Source organism: Scomber scombrus, chromosome 17 (genome assembly GCF_963691925.1).
Source record: "Scomber scombrus chromosome 17, fScoSco1.1, whole genome shotgun sequence".
Classification (NCBI taxonomy): Eukaryota; Metazoa; Chordata; class Actinopteri; order Scombriformes; family Scombridae; genus Scomber; species Scomber scombrus.
In genome coordinates this window covers 3,433,506-3,448,505 of record NC_084986.1, presented here as the reverse complement: position 1 = coordinate 3,448,505, position 15,000 = coordinate 3,433,506, and the positions used below count along the sequence as shown (strand labels likewise).

The following is a 15,000-nucleotide window of genomic DNA, read 5'->3' as shown; positions in this document are numbered from 1 at the left end:
TGTGTGTCTGTCTATGTGTGTGTGTGTGTGTGTCACATAAGAAGCAGGATTTTCCATTCCAACCATCTTTTCCAGTCATCTGTATCAAATTATCTAAAGCTGAATGAGTTATTAGATCATCTAGACGACCCCCCCCACCCCCATCCCCGCCCCCCGAATCAATTAAAGTATAAAAATATCCCAGTTGTATTTCAGTCCATGAACACAGATGTTATCTCACCAGCTGAAACATCAGTGTGTGTTTAGGTTTGTCCTCCTCCAGCTGTTTCAGCTTTGATCTTTAGTGTCCTCAATGATTAGACATTAAAATGATGATTCTTACCTTCTTTCTTTCTCTCTAGTGATTTTAATAATCTAAATCATGTTATTAAAGGTGTTATATTTATAAATGGTCCATATTCAAAATGTATATTACTAAGGTTTGATACCATTAGAGGAGACAACACATAGACATCCAGCTCTGATTTAAGCTGTTTTGCTGATCTGCTCGATGCATTAACACTCATCATGTAAAGATTACATGAATCCAGTTTTGTCTTTTTTTCAGAATTTGCAGGATTTCTAGGATTGATAAAGTCTATATCCTCAGGCTTAAGGTCACAACTGGGACAGTTTAATGGTTTAATTGATTCAAGGGTCGTTTTAAATGATCTAATAGCTCATTCAGCTTTAGATCATCTGATACAGATGATTGGAAAAGATGGTTGTAATGGAAAATCCTTGTTAGCTTAGTGTTTTTTTTTAATAGGTTTATAAATGGATCAATTATAAATCTATACTCTAAACTTAAAAAACAATTTTCATCAAGCTGGAAACAGGGGAAATGGGTTTTAACCTGCACACTATAACAATCAATTCAGTTCAATGCCTTTATTGTCATTACACAGCAGTACAACAGAATTATATGTCCCCAGTGGCTGATATAACACATAACAAACAGCAACACACAATATACATAAAACTAATAATGAGACACAGAAAAGACACTATGGATACAATAAAGAGAGAATATAAAAATGCATGCACTTTTGCACTGGTTTGAAATGTTATATTAAAATGTGTAAATCCAATCAGAAAACACAGCACTGCTCCTTTAGGCCAGTTAGACTGATTACAGAAGACTGACAGCTTCAACCACCAACAGTCTCTGACATTAGTCTTTATGTTAAACTGCTGTTAACCCTTTACATACTGTCGGGGTCAAATTTGAGAGCAAACTACATTTTTTAAGTCTGAAATGTTATGACTTTTCCTACAGCGGCCTGAAATGTCCAAAAATGTAAATTAATTTTTATACATTTTTAAAGGTTATCATGTAGCCTACCATTCAAATGTTACATTCCTCACTTTTAATAAATTAACATAAACTAATCATACCTACAGCTGTTATATTAGATAACATAAGATCATAATATAGTGTCATTGTGAATGTATTTTCACTTTAATTAATAGTGTCAAATCTAGGCACTAATTCTAACATATAATATATAATATGAACAGTATGTAAGGGGTTAAGATGAGCACTAAAACTGTATATTCTGTAAATTCAGATTAAACACTGAGGTAAAGACTGAAGTTAAAGTTGCTTATTGTTCAGTAATTACTTAGAGGAGAGTTAGACAGAGGACTTAATCACCTCCAGACAACTGAAATATGGATTATAAATAAGTTTCCTCATTAGCGTAAACCTTTTTTTCCTCCTTCTGGGTTCAATCAGAGTCTTTGTTACTTTAATCTTCCTCCTAGAAGTCGTCGGTTTCATCAGCGCAGAGAAACAGAGCAGCACATTATGGCTTTAAACCACTTGAATGTGGTACTTAAAAAGCTCTTATTGTTATCAACAGAGCGCTCAACAACATGTTAACACTTCAGACTGGAGAGGAGACGCACTAATAATCTGCTGCTGGTTTAAACAGCTCAGACACACTGCAGGCTGCGGGGGTTATTTTACCAGCATGTACGGCCGGAAGTGGAATAATATGTTTTAAAAGTACAGTTACTAAGATATGAAATAAGCTTTAAAATACATTTAAAAAATACATTAAAATTGATTATGTGAACTATTTTTCTAGCTTTCTTTTAGGTGGAGATGAAGGAAAAGAAAGAAAGAAGCAGGATAAAAAGAAAAGAGGAAGAGGGTGAGGAAAAAGAACAGATGATATGAGAAGAGAGTGCAAAAAGAGAGGAGGGAAGGAAATTTGATATGTTTGAAAACTAATATTTCGAGGGGGAAGAAAGGGAAAAAAATGAGAGAGAGGGAAAAGAAGAAGACAGGGCCTGGCAAGATGACAGGAAGAAAAGAGGAGAGAAGAGAGATAGAAGAGGAGGAGGAGGAATAAGAAGGCTGTCAGCTCTCCAGATTGGTTTTTAACAAATAACTTTTCTCCTTGATGTGTCAGAGAGAGAGAAAAAGAGAGAGTGTGTGAAAGTTTCCCTCTAAGTAAATAAAAGGAAAGGAGAAAGAAAAGAGTGAGGGAGGGAAGAGATGAAAGTGCAGGAAGAAAGAAAGAGAGAGAGCGAGAGAGCGAGGGATCACTGACAGGAGGATAAAATCTGATGACTTTCTGCCTTTTAGAACCTCCGGCTGAGAAATGAAGGAAACTGACTCTTTCATTTTCACATCTTCCTCTTTTTCTTTTCCCCTTAAAATGACCCGTATGAAACGAGAGCACACACACACTTTCTGTTCCCGTTTCTCGACAAAGTTGACGTCCTTTTAAAGGAATAGTTCGACATTTTTGGGAAATATGCTGCAGAGAGTTAAATGCCACCGTCAATTAGCTTAGCTTAGCATAAAGAATGGAAACAAAGGGAAACAGCTAGCATGTCTCAGACCTAAGGGAACAAAAACAACTACAAACATGTTTAACATTATTTCTCTTTCTTTTTTTATCTGCACCCAAACACTAAAGTATAAATAACAGTTTGTGGTTTCAGGCTGAAGTATGTGCAGCTATGTGCAGCCGGGAGCAGTGACTTATTTTTAACATGAACACTAAATACTTATATAAGCTGCTATCAGCTGATTTACTGGACTAACTGTACCAGCTTTAATCATTACATCAATAATACTATTTTATTTTTACTTTAATGCCGTTAGCTATGAGAGGTTTCAGGGAACAATCAGTTAGTTTGAAGACAGTTGAGGTTTGTTCTTTTATTAGCTCGACTGTGTAAAATGTAAAGAGAACATAACATATAACAGGCTTATGATGATTTTCTGTTGTTTTTATAATGTTATGATGACATCAGCTTGTCTATGCATGCTCATTACAAGGCGTCCGTACATATTGTTGCCATGGTTTCTCCAAGTCTATCTATCTATCTATCTATCTATCTATCTATCTATCTATCTATCTATCTATCTATCTATCTATCTATCTATCTATCTATCTATCTATCTATCTATCTATCTATCCATCCATCCATCCATCCATCCACCTATCTATCTATCTATCTATCCATCTATCTATCTATCTATCTATCTATCTATCTATCTATCTATCTATCTATCTATCTATCTATCTATCTATCTATCTATCTATCTATCTATCTATCTATCTATCTATCTATCTATCTATCTATCTATCTATCTATCTATCTATCTATCTATCTATCTATCTATCCATGTATCCATCTAAGCCTCTTGAGCTAAAACAGCCAGACAGAGGCTGAACTGAGCGGCTGCATAAAGAGCCAGTAGAAGATAAATAAGGAGTTTTTAAACTATAAATCATGTAAATATATTCCAGTAGAGCTCCAGAATATAAATATAGATCTATAAATGTATGTTATTGTCAACATGAGTGACTTCTGGCTGCCACCTAGCTTTCAGTACTCACTGTGTGTGTCTGTGTCTGCTCTGTGTCTGACAGGCCGGCCTCGGTGGAGAGGAAACCTCCAGAGCTCAGCACTCTCAACGACGGTTACCAGATCCGCATCTGATCGCCTCCTTCACCTCACAGTCCTCCCAGAATCCGTCCTCGGACCTCTCAGCTTACCCTGAAACAAAGAGTCTACCAACCACCAGCGTTACTGGAGGAGGAGTCGCTGCAGCTGCCGCCAGCCGTTTGTTCTCCGAGCTTCACGCTGGACACCGTTTACCCGTTCAGTAGCAACGAATCCTCGACAAACCACCTCAACTCCAACTGATACCGCACAGTCATGTAGCTGAAGCACATTTCCTCTGAAGACGGACGAGCGCACAAGTAGAAGTGATGTTCATTTCTACGTTTCCAACATTTAAACCAACTAGTAGCGAGAAACATCCGACAGCTGAGAGCAAACCGAGTACATCCTGTCGAGAAGGGCTTGAACAGGAAGTAAGAACTGAGAGGAAAAGGTCGACATTGGTTAAAACAAGTAGTTGAATCTAATCATCAGTGGTTTAAAAAGGACAAGTCGCCACTATTTTAACTTCTCTGAGCAAAACTTAACAAAAACAGATGAATTCAGGCATGTTTTTGTATAAATTATTATCATAACGCCACTTTTATAGCACAATTTTAGGAGTCAGAATTAAAGCAGTCAGTATTTTTTACAGCGGGCAGTGATTAGACTTTATCATTTAGCTTTCAGTCCTCCAATATGTTCAAACAGGCGATTAATGAAGAATCACAGGTGAAGTTTCTGCTTTAAAAAAAGACTTCAACACTCTTGACTCTACTGATCAGAGAGGACGAGTTCAATGTAAGGAGAGGACGTTCGATAAGGTATGCAGGGGAGACGCAGGGTCGATAGAGAGGAGGAGGAGGAGGAGGAGAGAAAGAGAGAGAGAGAGGTTTCACTGCAGGAGATCAGAGAACGGTCATTAGAGCACTGCGGCAAACCTCCCGTCTCCTCTTTCTCTTTCTCCTCCTCGCTGCTCCTTTCTTTTTGCCCTCTGTTGACACTGAACTCATCACCAGAGCTCAGTTTGAACATCAGAACAAAAACTCAACGAGCAAAGAATCTCAGTAATTTGGCAGATCATTTAAACTTTACACAACTATTTATTAAACACATTTATTCCTTTTTTATTTATTGTGTAAATTGCCAGAAAGCGTCCCTCTGTTTTAGGATCTTAATGTTAATGGTCAGTGATTCATAAACCTAAAATCTGAGGAGTCACCAGCTGATTAAAGACATTTGACATTTTTCTCACTGAATATATAAAACATGTTCAGGCCTGTGAGAGTCAGATGAGAAGTAGACACAGATTTATTTTAAGGAGTAGCAAGCCAAAAAAAGTTTGGGACTTACTGATAAAGACCAGAATTACACAAGAAAAACATCATCCTTCAATTCCTTATCAAAAATAATTGGAGTAAAGTCAGAAAAGAACAAATTCTCTCAGCTTTAATCAACCGGTGACGCTTCAGAGACACTAAACAGTAACTGGAGGAAAAAGATAAAGAGACATCACAGTTATCAGGAAGCTAGTTGGAGGTTCGTCTCTGTCGACTGAGCTCAGCTGCAGCCGTCTGTGTGTTCGCTCAGTAAACCGACACGCAGTCAGCCGGCCAGCTGCTGCACCAACATCTGGACAATAAAATGATTGGACTCCACGAGCGACTCGTCCAAGTTCAGCTTCGGCCAGTTTGACCACAGAGCAACAAAAGCCTCATTCAAGACTGTTCATGTGACGCGCTGTCAGAGGATGTTGTGTCAGGAGCCTTCGAGGGCGAGCGGAGAACTGATCGCTCATAAAAAAATGACAAAAATCATTTTATTATGTTGAGATTTATCAAGTTTTAAACCCAGAGGAGGAAGCTCGAACAGTCTGAAGTCACGAGGATGAAAATCTGAAACATCCGAGAAAATTCAAAAGTAGTTTTTCCGTCATAAATCATATTTGAAGTTGAGTGCTCGGAGCAGCTTCAGTAACAAGTGGCCTAAGAGAGTGTGTTCAGTACTTTATGCACTGCTACACACCTGCACGCGTGACACACGTATCATAAAGGATTAATCCAAACATCACATCGAGTCTAAATATCTGCATCTGACTCTGATTGTGTGTTTGTTTGGATTCTCCTGCCGAGGCCTTCGATGAATCGCAGATCAGAAGCTTGAAATCTTTCATCAGAATGACACGAAGAGTATCACATATCAAAGCCACTGATAGTTAAACACAGATATTATATATATGCATGTTCATCTACACATATCTACATGTTTATCACCTCCATGAGCTGAAGCCTTCAGACTGAGAACTATACAAGTCAGTTCTCCTTTAAGAGGAGTGATGTTGTGTTTTTAAGTCATCCTATGCTGGATAGATCGACTCCTATTAGAGGTTACAGTCTATGTTTTAAACCTCATTCTCTCAAAGTTTGACTAATTAAAACCACTGATACAAACTGAATCAATGATGCAACCGTCTGCTTTTAGGATACTTTAAAACATGTTAATTAACTTCTATAGTTTTCATCTGGAGGATTAATTTAAAGAATAAATAATCCACGAATGAAGATCTTTGTTTATTTAAGCTGCATCAGGCAACTTTTCTGATTTCCGACAATAAGAGATGACCAATAAACTCCTGTATCAGTGATCGTGTCCATACTTGAACTTTAGGGACCTACATAAACAATGGACACTGTCTCAAAGATACTCTGTGAAATTTTTGACCACTATAAACGTAGAGCGATGTTTTTAAGAGCGGACCACTATTTTGATTGTAAGTATTACATCACCTTTGCACCAGTTTATTGGTGACAGTAATGTACAGAGAATGTCAGTAATGCATCAACAGAAGCAGGAATATAGAAGACGTGATTTAGGAGAGGAACAGTGAATGTAACATAACCTTAGAAAATTTCACAGTGTACCTTTAATATTTCAATTTTGCCTGTTGAAGCTTAAAGTTTGAATCAAATGGAGCAAAGATCTGATTCTGTTTCCGTCAAATCAGCTGGAGGATTTTTTTTTTAAAGTCTTGATTGTTTTATCATCTTTTTTGGTTGAATGTTTTTATGTCTGAAGACTACGAACATGTCACTCCTAGCTTTTTGTTTCAACATTAAGCTATGCACTAAAAAAAAGACAAAAAAAAAACAGCGATCCCAGTCTTCCACGATGGAGGAGCAAAGTGTTCACGGCTCGATCTACACAAAAAACGAATCTACATCTTTAACCACGAAGCAAAAAAACCCAAAAATCTTACAGTCGTTTAAGTTTTTAAAAATGGCCGACGCCTCTTCTTCTTTAACCCCCCCCCATGTGTCAGTGTAGATCAAGCCTGAGCCATTATCACTGATTCACGGTGCTGCGAGGAACAAGTCTGCATATTTATCACGTGTATTTCTGATGTCCGACAGTCGCGTCTCCGACCGGCTCCACGCGTTTAACGACGGTCGATGAAGGACGTGTGACGGCTCGATGTTCGTTAGCATACAGAAGAAGCACAAAGCCGCTTTGCTTTTCAAGTATTAAAAAAAGAAAACTCACATTACGACCAAACTGAAGAACAGAATGAAGCAGCAACATATCGTGGAGTACGTTGTTTTTCATGAACGATAAACACTTATTTTTTTTTTTTTTTTTTGGGAACGTACAAACGGAGAGTCGACAAGTTTCAAGGGCCTAAAGTTCGCAGATTCTTTTGGATTAAAGACGAACTTTAAATCTGCAGTTCTACAGTGATTAAAAAAACTACCTGACTGCTCAGCCGGGACTCAGATGATGAAACTACGACGTTGAAACAAACACGACGACCCAAAACCGGAAAAAAAAAAACTCAATGTAGCAACGAAAAATCTGCTGAGTCAGAAACTTTTGTGCTTGACAATTTATCCTGATTGAATGTTTGCTTTTTTCTTTTTTGTTGTTTTTTGTTTTTTATACTTTTTTTGTCTTTGGAGTTTTTTGAATTTGTTCTCAATCTGTGTTATTAAGACATTTGGGTTTAATTCATTGATTGTATATTATGATTTTGAATGAGAAGCATTTCGTACCTGTAGCAGGTCGCAGCTGTTCTCTTGAAAAGAAGAAGAAAAAAAAAAAAGGCCTTTGATTCGTTTCCAAAGTGCCGATATCACATTTCTCCTCTTGATCTTTACTGTAACACATGCTGCAGTCTGCTCTCAATCAGTCAGTAATAATAAGGAAACATTTAACATCCCCGACACACATTTGACGAGATAAAGATCTTAAATGTCTGCTTTACTGTCAACGATATCATTTTATGACATTTAAGCGTGACATAAAATGTTGTTACCCTGTAAAAACTTTTACACGCTAGCTGATTTTAAACCAAACAAGTCAAACTAATCAGTTACATCCAGAAGTGCCCTGCTGCTTTAAACCAAAATATAAAATGTGTCTGGCTAAAAAAGAAGTTTTACAGTTTGTGTTTAAGCAGCTGTTTAACAAAACCAAACCAAATTCAGAGCAACATATTAAGACAGTATATTAAGATTATAAGATATTTGGTGGACATGCAAAGAAGCTCCCAGTGCCTCCGCAGTGTGAGTGTAATCCAGATGTGTCCAAACTCTTCCATAAAGGACCATAATGTGGCTGCAGCAGCACAACAGGCTCGTCTCATTTAACCCTTACATGCTGTTCATTTTAACATTTAAGAGCTGTAAAAACACCACATACACATTTCTGCTAGGTGGATTTTTCCTAATGTGATCCACAGTGAGCAGAAATGGAAATAAAATGCATCTTTTTTTTAAATTTTTGTGCAGCTGATGCACATTTGTTTGTATTCAAACATGTTATTGTGTTCGTCATATTCTATAAAATGTTCAACTGGACCATAAAATAGTGATAGTGAATAATTTTCAAATGTCATAAACAAACAGAATAAACTCTCTGGCAGCTTTATTAGGATTAATCAAACATTTATTAATGACTGACGGGGAGTTTATGAATGTGAATAGGTGAAGAGACTAATTAGGAGTCAGAATATGAACAGTATGTAAAGGGTTAATCAGCTGATCTCAGTCTTCAGACAGCTGATTGGTTGGAATAGAAACCAGCAGCCTTTTATGGGAGAGTTTGGACATGTTTGGTGTAAATCTTTATGTGTGTTTGGAGAAGTTGCTCGTGTGCATCGTGCAAAAAAAAAAAAGAAGCTGATTCTTTCCCCACATCTGTATTTGACTTCCACTTAAAGGTGTCATTCACGCTCACAACAACAAAAATCCTCTTCTTGTTTTTTCTTGTTTCTAAAAATGTTCCTGAAAGTTTGACAAGAAGTTTTTGTGTTTCCTTTTTTTTTTTTTTAGCTTCACATTTTTTTGTTTCAAAGTTTAAAAAGCAGACGGAGACGCAGCAACAACAAAGAGTCTGACGTCGCCTCCGAGGAGCAAACATTGAGTGTTGTGTGTTTGTGGCGCTCTGCGGGAATCGAACCCTCGACCGCTGTTACAGTATTCAGCCAGCAGGCGTCTGTGTGGACTGACAGCAGATCAGACTGAGTGATTTTTAACATCACAGAGCCCCGAAGAGCTCACACACACACACACACACACACACACACACACACTATCACAATGGTTATTATTATTACTGTTTCTGAATGAGCGCTGTGTGGTTTTGTATTCCTGTGGAAATCTATGATAGGAGACGTGACCCTGAGCAGTTATCATTATAATTATTATTATTATTATTATTATTATTATTATTAGACTCTCCTACTGTTACGGTATCAGTGGTCTCACAGCAGCTGTTTTTATCAACTGTAGCAGCATGTTTTCTTTTAATAAATGATCTATGTTTTTAACCCTGTGTGTGTTCTTATGTTATTCACACAGAAAGAGAAGAGAAGGATGTTTGGTTCTCATTTAAATCCAACAAATCTATCATCTACTTTTTATTGTCCTATATTTATCAGATGGATGCATAGTTTATTTTTGCTTAGTATGAGCTTTTGTACAGTTGATTTAAAGTAGTTAGTTGTATATTAGAACCAATAAATCAACCTGTTTAATATTATAAGAGGATTTTAGCTCATCACACATACTGAGCTGCAATAATCAGGAAATTAACCGCCAATTATTTTACAATCAAATAATAGTTTTGAGTCACTTTGAAAGAAAATATCCGGCTTATTAAGAGTGAATATTTTCTGATTTCTATGATAGTAAAATAAACATCTGTTGGATTGTAAACTGTTGATTGAGATAAAACACATTTGAAGACGTCATTTTTCACCATTTTCTGACATTTTATAGACCAAACAATTAATTGATTAATCGAGAAAATGTGTATAGTTGCAGCCCTACACACATTAAATATACCCAACATACAGACTGTATTACCTAAATAACAATTATTATTATATTATTATAAGTGACAATGAATTTCAAGATATGTTTGAGTTCACTTAGTTTGTCAACCAGTTGTAAAAAAAAAAAAAAATTGTCACTTGGTACATAAATGTGTTAAAATTCTTTAAACAACAAATTTAAGTGAATATTTTTGTCTGTAAATTTATCATCATCAGATTTTTTTGATCAAATATTGATATCGGCCTCAACAGTCCAGCATCAGTCAGACTCTGTTGTTTATGAAGCACATCAGATACAATAAATCTGTTTATGGCAACAGTTTTTGTTTAATGTGACCATAAATACTTTTACATCATTACTTTGTATTCATAACTTTAACATTTTAATTAAGCTTCTTTAATGCTCATTTTATTTCTTATTATTTACTCTTTACAGTGTAAAACATGGAGGAAACATCTGTATCCACACAAATTAATATGGGTTAAAAATATAATTAAATATGATTTGTATTATATCGTAGTAAATAGTAAAGTAAAGGTGAAATATGATGTAATAACTGATAGGAATGATGCTCAACAACGTTTGTCTTATTTGAGTATTTGACGGCTGAGTATTTCATTTCTATTCATTTTATATCAAACACAATTAAAGCCGAGCGTTAGGAAATCCCTCGTCTGTCAGCAGCAAACAGCTCAACATGATGCAGCGTTCACACTGCAGATAGGAGGAGGAAGAGGAGGAAGAGGAAGAGGAAGAGGAGGGGAATTGAGGTGAAAGTGAAACCATCCCAGACAGAAGCTTGTGACTCTTTGTGACGATCAGATAACTGTTTATATTCTCTAAACACGTTTCCTACAAGCACTCAGCTCTGTGACAGCAGACGACTGAAGCTGCACTGATCAGAGCCGTGGTGTGAATGTGAATACAGGTGTGTGTGTGTGTGTGTGTGTGTGTGTGTGTGTGTGTGTGTGTGTGTGTGTGTGTGTGTGTGTGTGTGTGTGAGAGAGAGAGAAGATGAGATAAATAGTGCTGAAAACGAGCAAACTGCACTGCAAGAAGAAACTGCAGCAAAAACTACAATTTAAATAATGCTATTCCTCTTTAAATGACACACACACACACACACACACACACAGAAACACACACACACACACACACACACACAACTGGTTTCTGATAAAATAATCTGCTTACGTACCACTGCAGATGTGACTGTGTGTGTATGTGTGTGTGTGTGTGTGTGTGTGTGTGTGTGTGTGTGTGCGTGCGTGCGTGCGTGCGTGTGTGTGTGTGTGTTAGAGCAGCACATGGAGGCAGCAGCAGATTTATAGAAATAATCCTTCATTTCTCATCTGTGCTGCAGCTTAGAGACTAGAAAGCAGAGGAGGCTCACCTTGATCAGTCTGTGTGTGTGTCAGCAGTTTATAATGATGTAACAGTGTGTATCTGTGTGTGTGTGTGTGTGTGTGTGTGTGTGTGTGTGTGTGTGTGTGTGTGTGTGTGTGTGTGTGTGTGTGTGTGTAAGAATCAAACAACAAAGCTTTTCACAATATAACAGGAAAGAATGAGGTAATTCGTAGTCGACTGCTTGGTTTAAAGTTCCTTCAGCTGTGTTTCAAATCAAAAACCTCACTGGCCACCGTAGTTTTACATCACTCTGTGTCCTCTTTCACAACTACTGCTCACATTCCTGACAGCTATTCAACAAAAACAGGCATGAACACACGATCAACAAACAGTTTTGAGCCACTAAAGCCAGAAAAGAAAACGTTAATTATTCAGATTTCGATCATTTGGTCTGTAAACTAGAGCACAAACATGATGTCACTCTTAATACTCAAGAGCCCAAGATGACCAACAGTCAAAAAAAATCGAAGATATTCAGTTTACCGTCATGTAACACAAGAAAAGCTGTAAATCAACACCTCGGAAACACTGGAACCATCAGTTCTCTTCTTTTAAAATGACAATAAATGACAATAAATAAGCGAGTATTAAAATCAAAACAGCTGTCAGATAATCTGTTGTCCAGCTGACTGTTAAATCACTGCAGCTGTGATCTCTCTCTGGGTTTTGTGGTTTCCTACAAACTGAGACTCAAACACCACATATACACATCTAACAGCATACTTTAGTTTACGCAGAAACAATAAGGCACAAAAACCAAAACGTATTAAAGTAGCAAAAAAAAAAGAAAAAGAAAAGATTGAAGAAGACAGTTTGATTTGAGAGATGAGGAAGAAACCTTCAGTATGATCCAAACGCTGCAGCCTTGTTTTAGTGAGCCTTAAATATGAAATGAACATGTTGAGGAGTCATTTTTCCTTCTTAGATTGATAATTGAATCATGTTTAGAGTCCTGAGCAGGTGTAGCACCAGTCAAAAGTTTGGACACATCTTCCCATTGCCTTGAATAAGAAAGTGTGTCCAGAAAAAAGAGCCAAAGATAAAAAAGAAATGTCTGTTTTCTTTCTTATTTCCTACCAAATGATCTCATAAACTCTAAGATTAATGTTGTGGTTCTTGACACCCAAGCTGGAAATAAAGCCATAAAGACACTTAATCTTTACCGAGTTAAAGTCCTGATATAAAATCTGTCTGTCTGCGTGTTTCTGAACAGTCTTCATTTCACTAAACTAACAGCCTATTTCAACATTAAGACACATAACTGGTCAGGTTTTAGTCTATCCAGCTCTTCTGCTCCATCACTGGTTAACTCACAGCTCAATGGCGCCATCTAGTGTTCACAAACTAAATGACCTCTGAGGTTTCTGCTCCTCTGAGTCTGCAGAGATGAAGCTACAGGAACACACTTCAGATATCAGCTGTTATCAGAGATATCTCAATTAAAGAAAGACACTATCAACAACAACTAATAAACAGTGGATTTAACAAACCACACAGGGCTGCAGTTAAACGTTATGTGCTTTATCTTCTCTCTTAAATCATAAAACAATGATCACTAGAGCACAAAGTGACATCACGTGTTTTGTCCATCTTAAGACACAAAACCTAAAAATATTATAACGTTTTAATGTAAGAAGAAGAAAAGCAGCAAATTCTCCCATTTAAGAACCTGGAATCATCATTATCATGTTTTTTTGTTGTATTACTGCTTGAAAAAAATAACTTAAATGATTCAATTCAATCTAAATATTTGCAGAAATGTGTTAATTCCACTTTGGCTGAGTTACTATGATTTGATTATTATGTGTTTAGTAATTAACATAAACTCTTTCCCTATTAAAATGATCTATTATACAGCTCCAGTTCTCCCAATTGAGTATTTTCTTCACAGTCAGGAAAACTGCTGCATCAGCAGAAATGAAGTGAGTTAAAATGAGTTAATCAACTTCTTTAATCTCTTTTGTCTTCATCACTACGCTGGCTGCAGCAGACTGAGCAGTAGTAGCTTGTTGTTATTCGCTCGTTGTCACGACCTCTGTGAGCTGCTGTGAGTGTGTGTGTGTGTGTGTGAGTGTGTGTGTGTCTGTGTGTGTGTGTGTGTGTGTGTGTGTGTGAGTGTGTGTGAGCCGAGCGTCCTGCTGCAGTGCAGAGAGACGCGCTGAATACCAAGAGCTCTGAATCCTGGAGAACAGCGTGTTTGTGAAGAGAGCCGAGCCGTGAACGCTGCAGCCATCTGTCACCATCACACACACACACACACACACACACACACACACACACACACACACACACACACACACACACACACACACACACACACACACACACACACAAACAAAACACTTCTCACACACACACACACACACACACACACACACACACACACACACACACACACACACACACACACACACACACACACACACACACACACACACACACACACACACACACACACACACACACACACACACACACACACACACACACACACACACACACACACACACACAGAAGGAGGCTGCGGATGCAATGAGGAACAAAAGATGGGAAACAGAAATAGAAAAGTTGTAGAGAAATGTTTAACTCCTATCTAAAACATTAAGGGTTGCAACTCACATTATTTTAATTATCAATGAATCTGCTGATTAGTGTCTCGATTCATCGTTTAGTCAATAAAATATCAGATTATAGTGAAGAGGGTTTGTTCTCAGATGTTTTATCCTAAACTCTAAAAGTTTTTTAATTGAGTCATTTAAACAAAAAAACACAGAAAAGCAACAAATCTTCACTTTTTAAAAACTGAAAAAGCAAAATTTTAACTTAAAGAATAATTTAAATTATTATTCAAGTATCAAAATAGTTTATTAATCGACTACTAGGTCTAAAGAAAAAGACCTACAGTATATGTCCCATTAGAAAAGGACAGAAGGTTAAATATTCTCCATTAATTAATACACAGAACAATCAGCAGCCTCCACTGATCTAGTTTCATCCTGTCAATAAAAACAAACTAATAAATAAAACAGGAGAAAATCAGCCGACTCAAAGCAAAGCTGTAAAATAAGTTAAAATACACGGAAGACAGAGCTGAGTACAGTAGAGGAAACACATTAAACCAAAACCAGAACTTTATCTCCATCTTCCATCAAACTGCTCGTCTAGATTTAATCAGAAATGTTCAGAAAACAAAATGAAACCACAAAAAAACTGTAAAAACACAAAGTTCTTTATTTACAAAGTGTAAACTGACAAACACTCAAAACTTCCCAAAAAGGCTTAAAAATATATATCCAGGCCTTGTTGTTATTTACTGAATATGTACAAATCATAACAGGCGGTGAATGAGATGAACACGTTTTAATTCACTATT

General features: G+C 37.0%; 2 protein-coding genes across 3 annotated transcripts in view; one reads left to right on the top strand and one right to left on the bottom strand.

The window, feature by feature from the left end:
- Nucleotides 1-4,030, top strand: part of vash2 (vasohibin 2) — a 32,653-nt gene extending 28,623 nt beyond the window's left edge. Inside the window, exon 9 of the mRNA XM_062437653.1 lies at nt 3,876-4,030. Within this exon, the coding sequence (XP_062293637.1) occupies nt 3,876-3,945 (70 nt within the window). The 3' untranslated portion in view covers nt 3,946-4,030. The remainder of the gene's footprint in view (nt 1-3,875) is intronic.
- A 10,851-nt stretch (nt 4,031-14,881) lies between these two features.
- angel2 (angel homolog 2 (Drosophila)) overlaps nt 14,882-15,000 on the bottom strand; it is an 8,490-nt gene continuing 8,371 nt past the window's right edge. For both annotated transcript variants that reach the window (XM_062437650.1, XM_062437651.1), the window contains exon 9: nt 14,882-15,000. This exon is cut by the window's right edge and continues 1,825 nt beyond it. The gene's annotated coding sequence lies outside the window, so the exon portion shown is untranslated.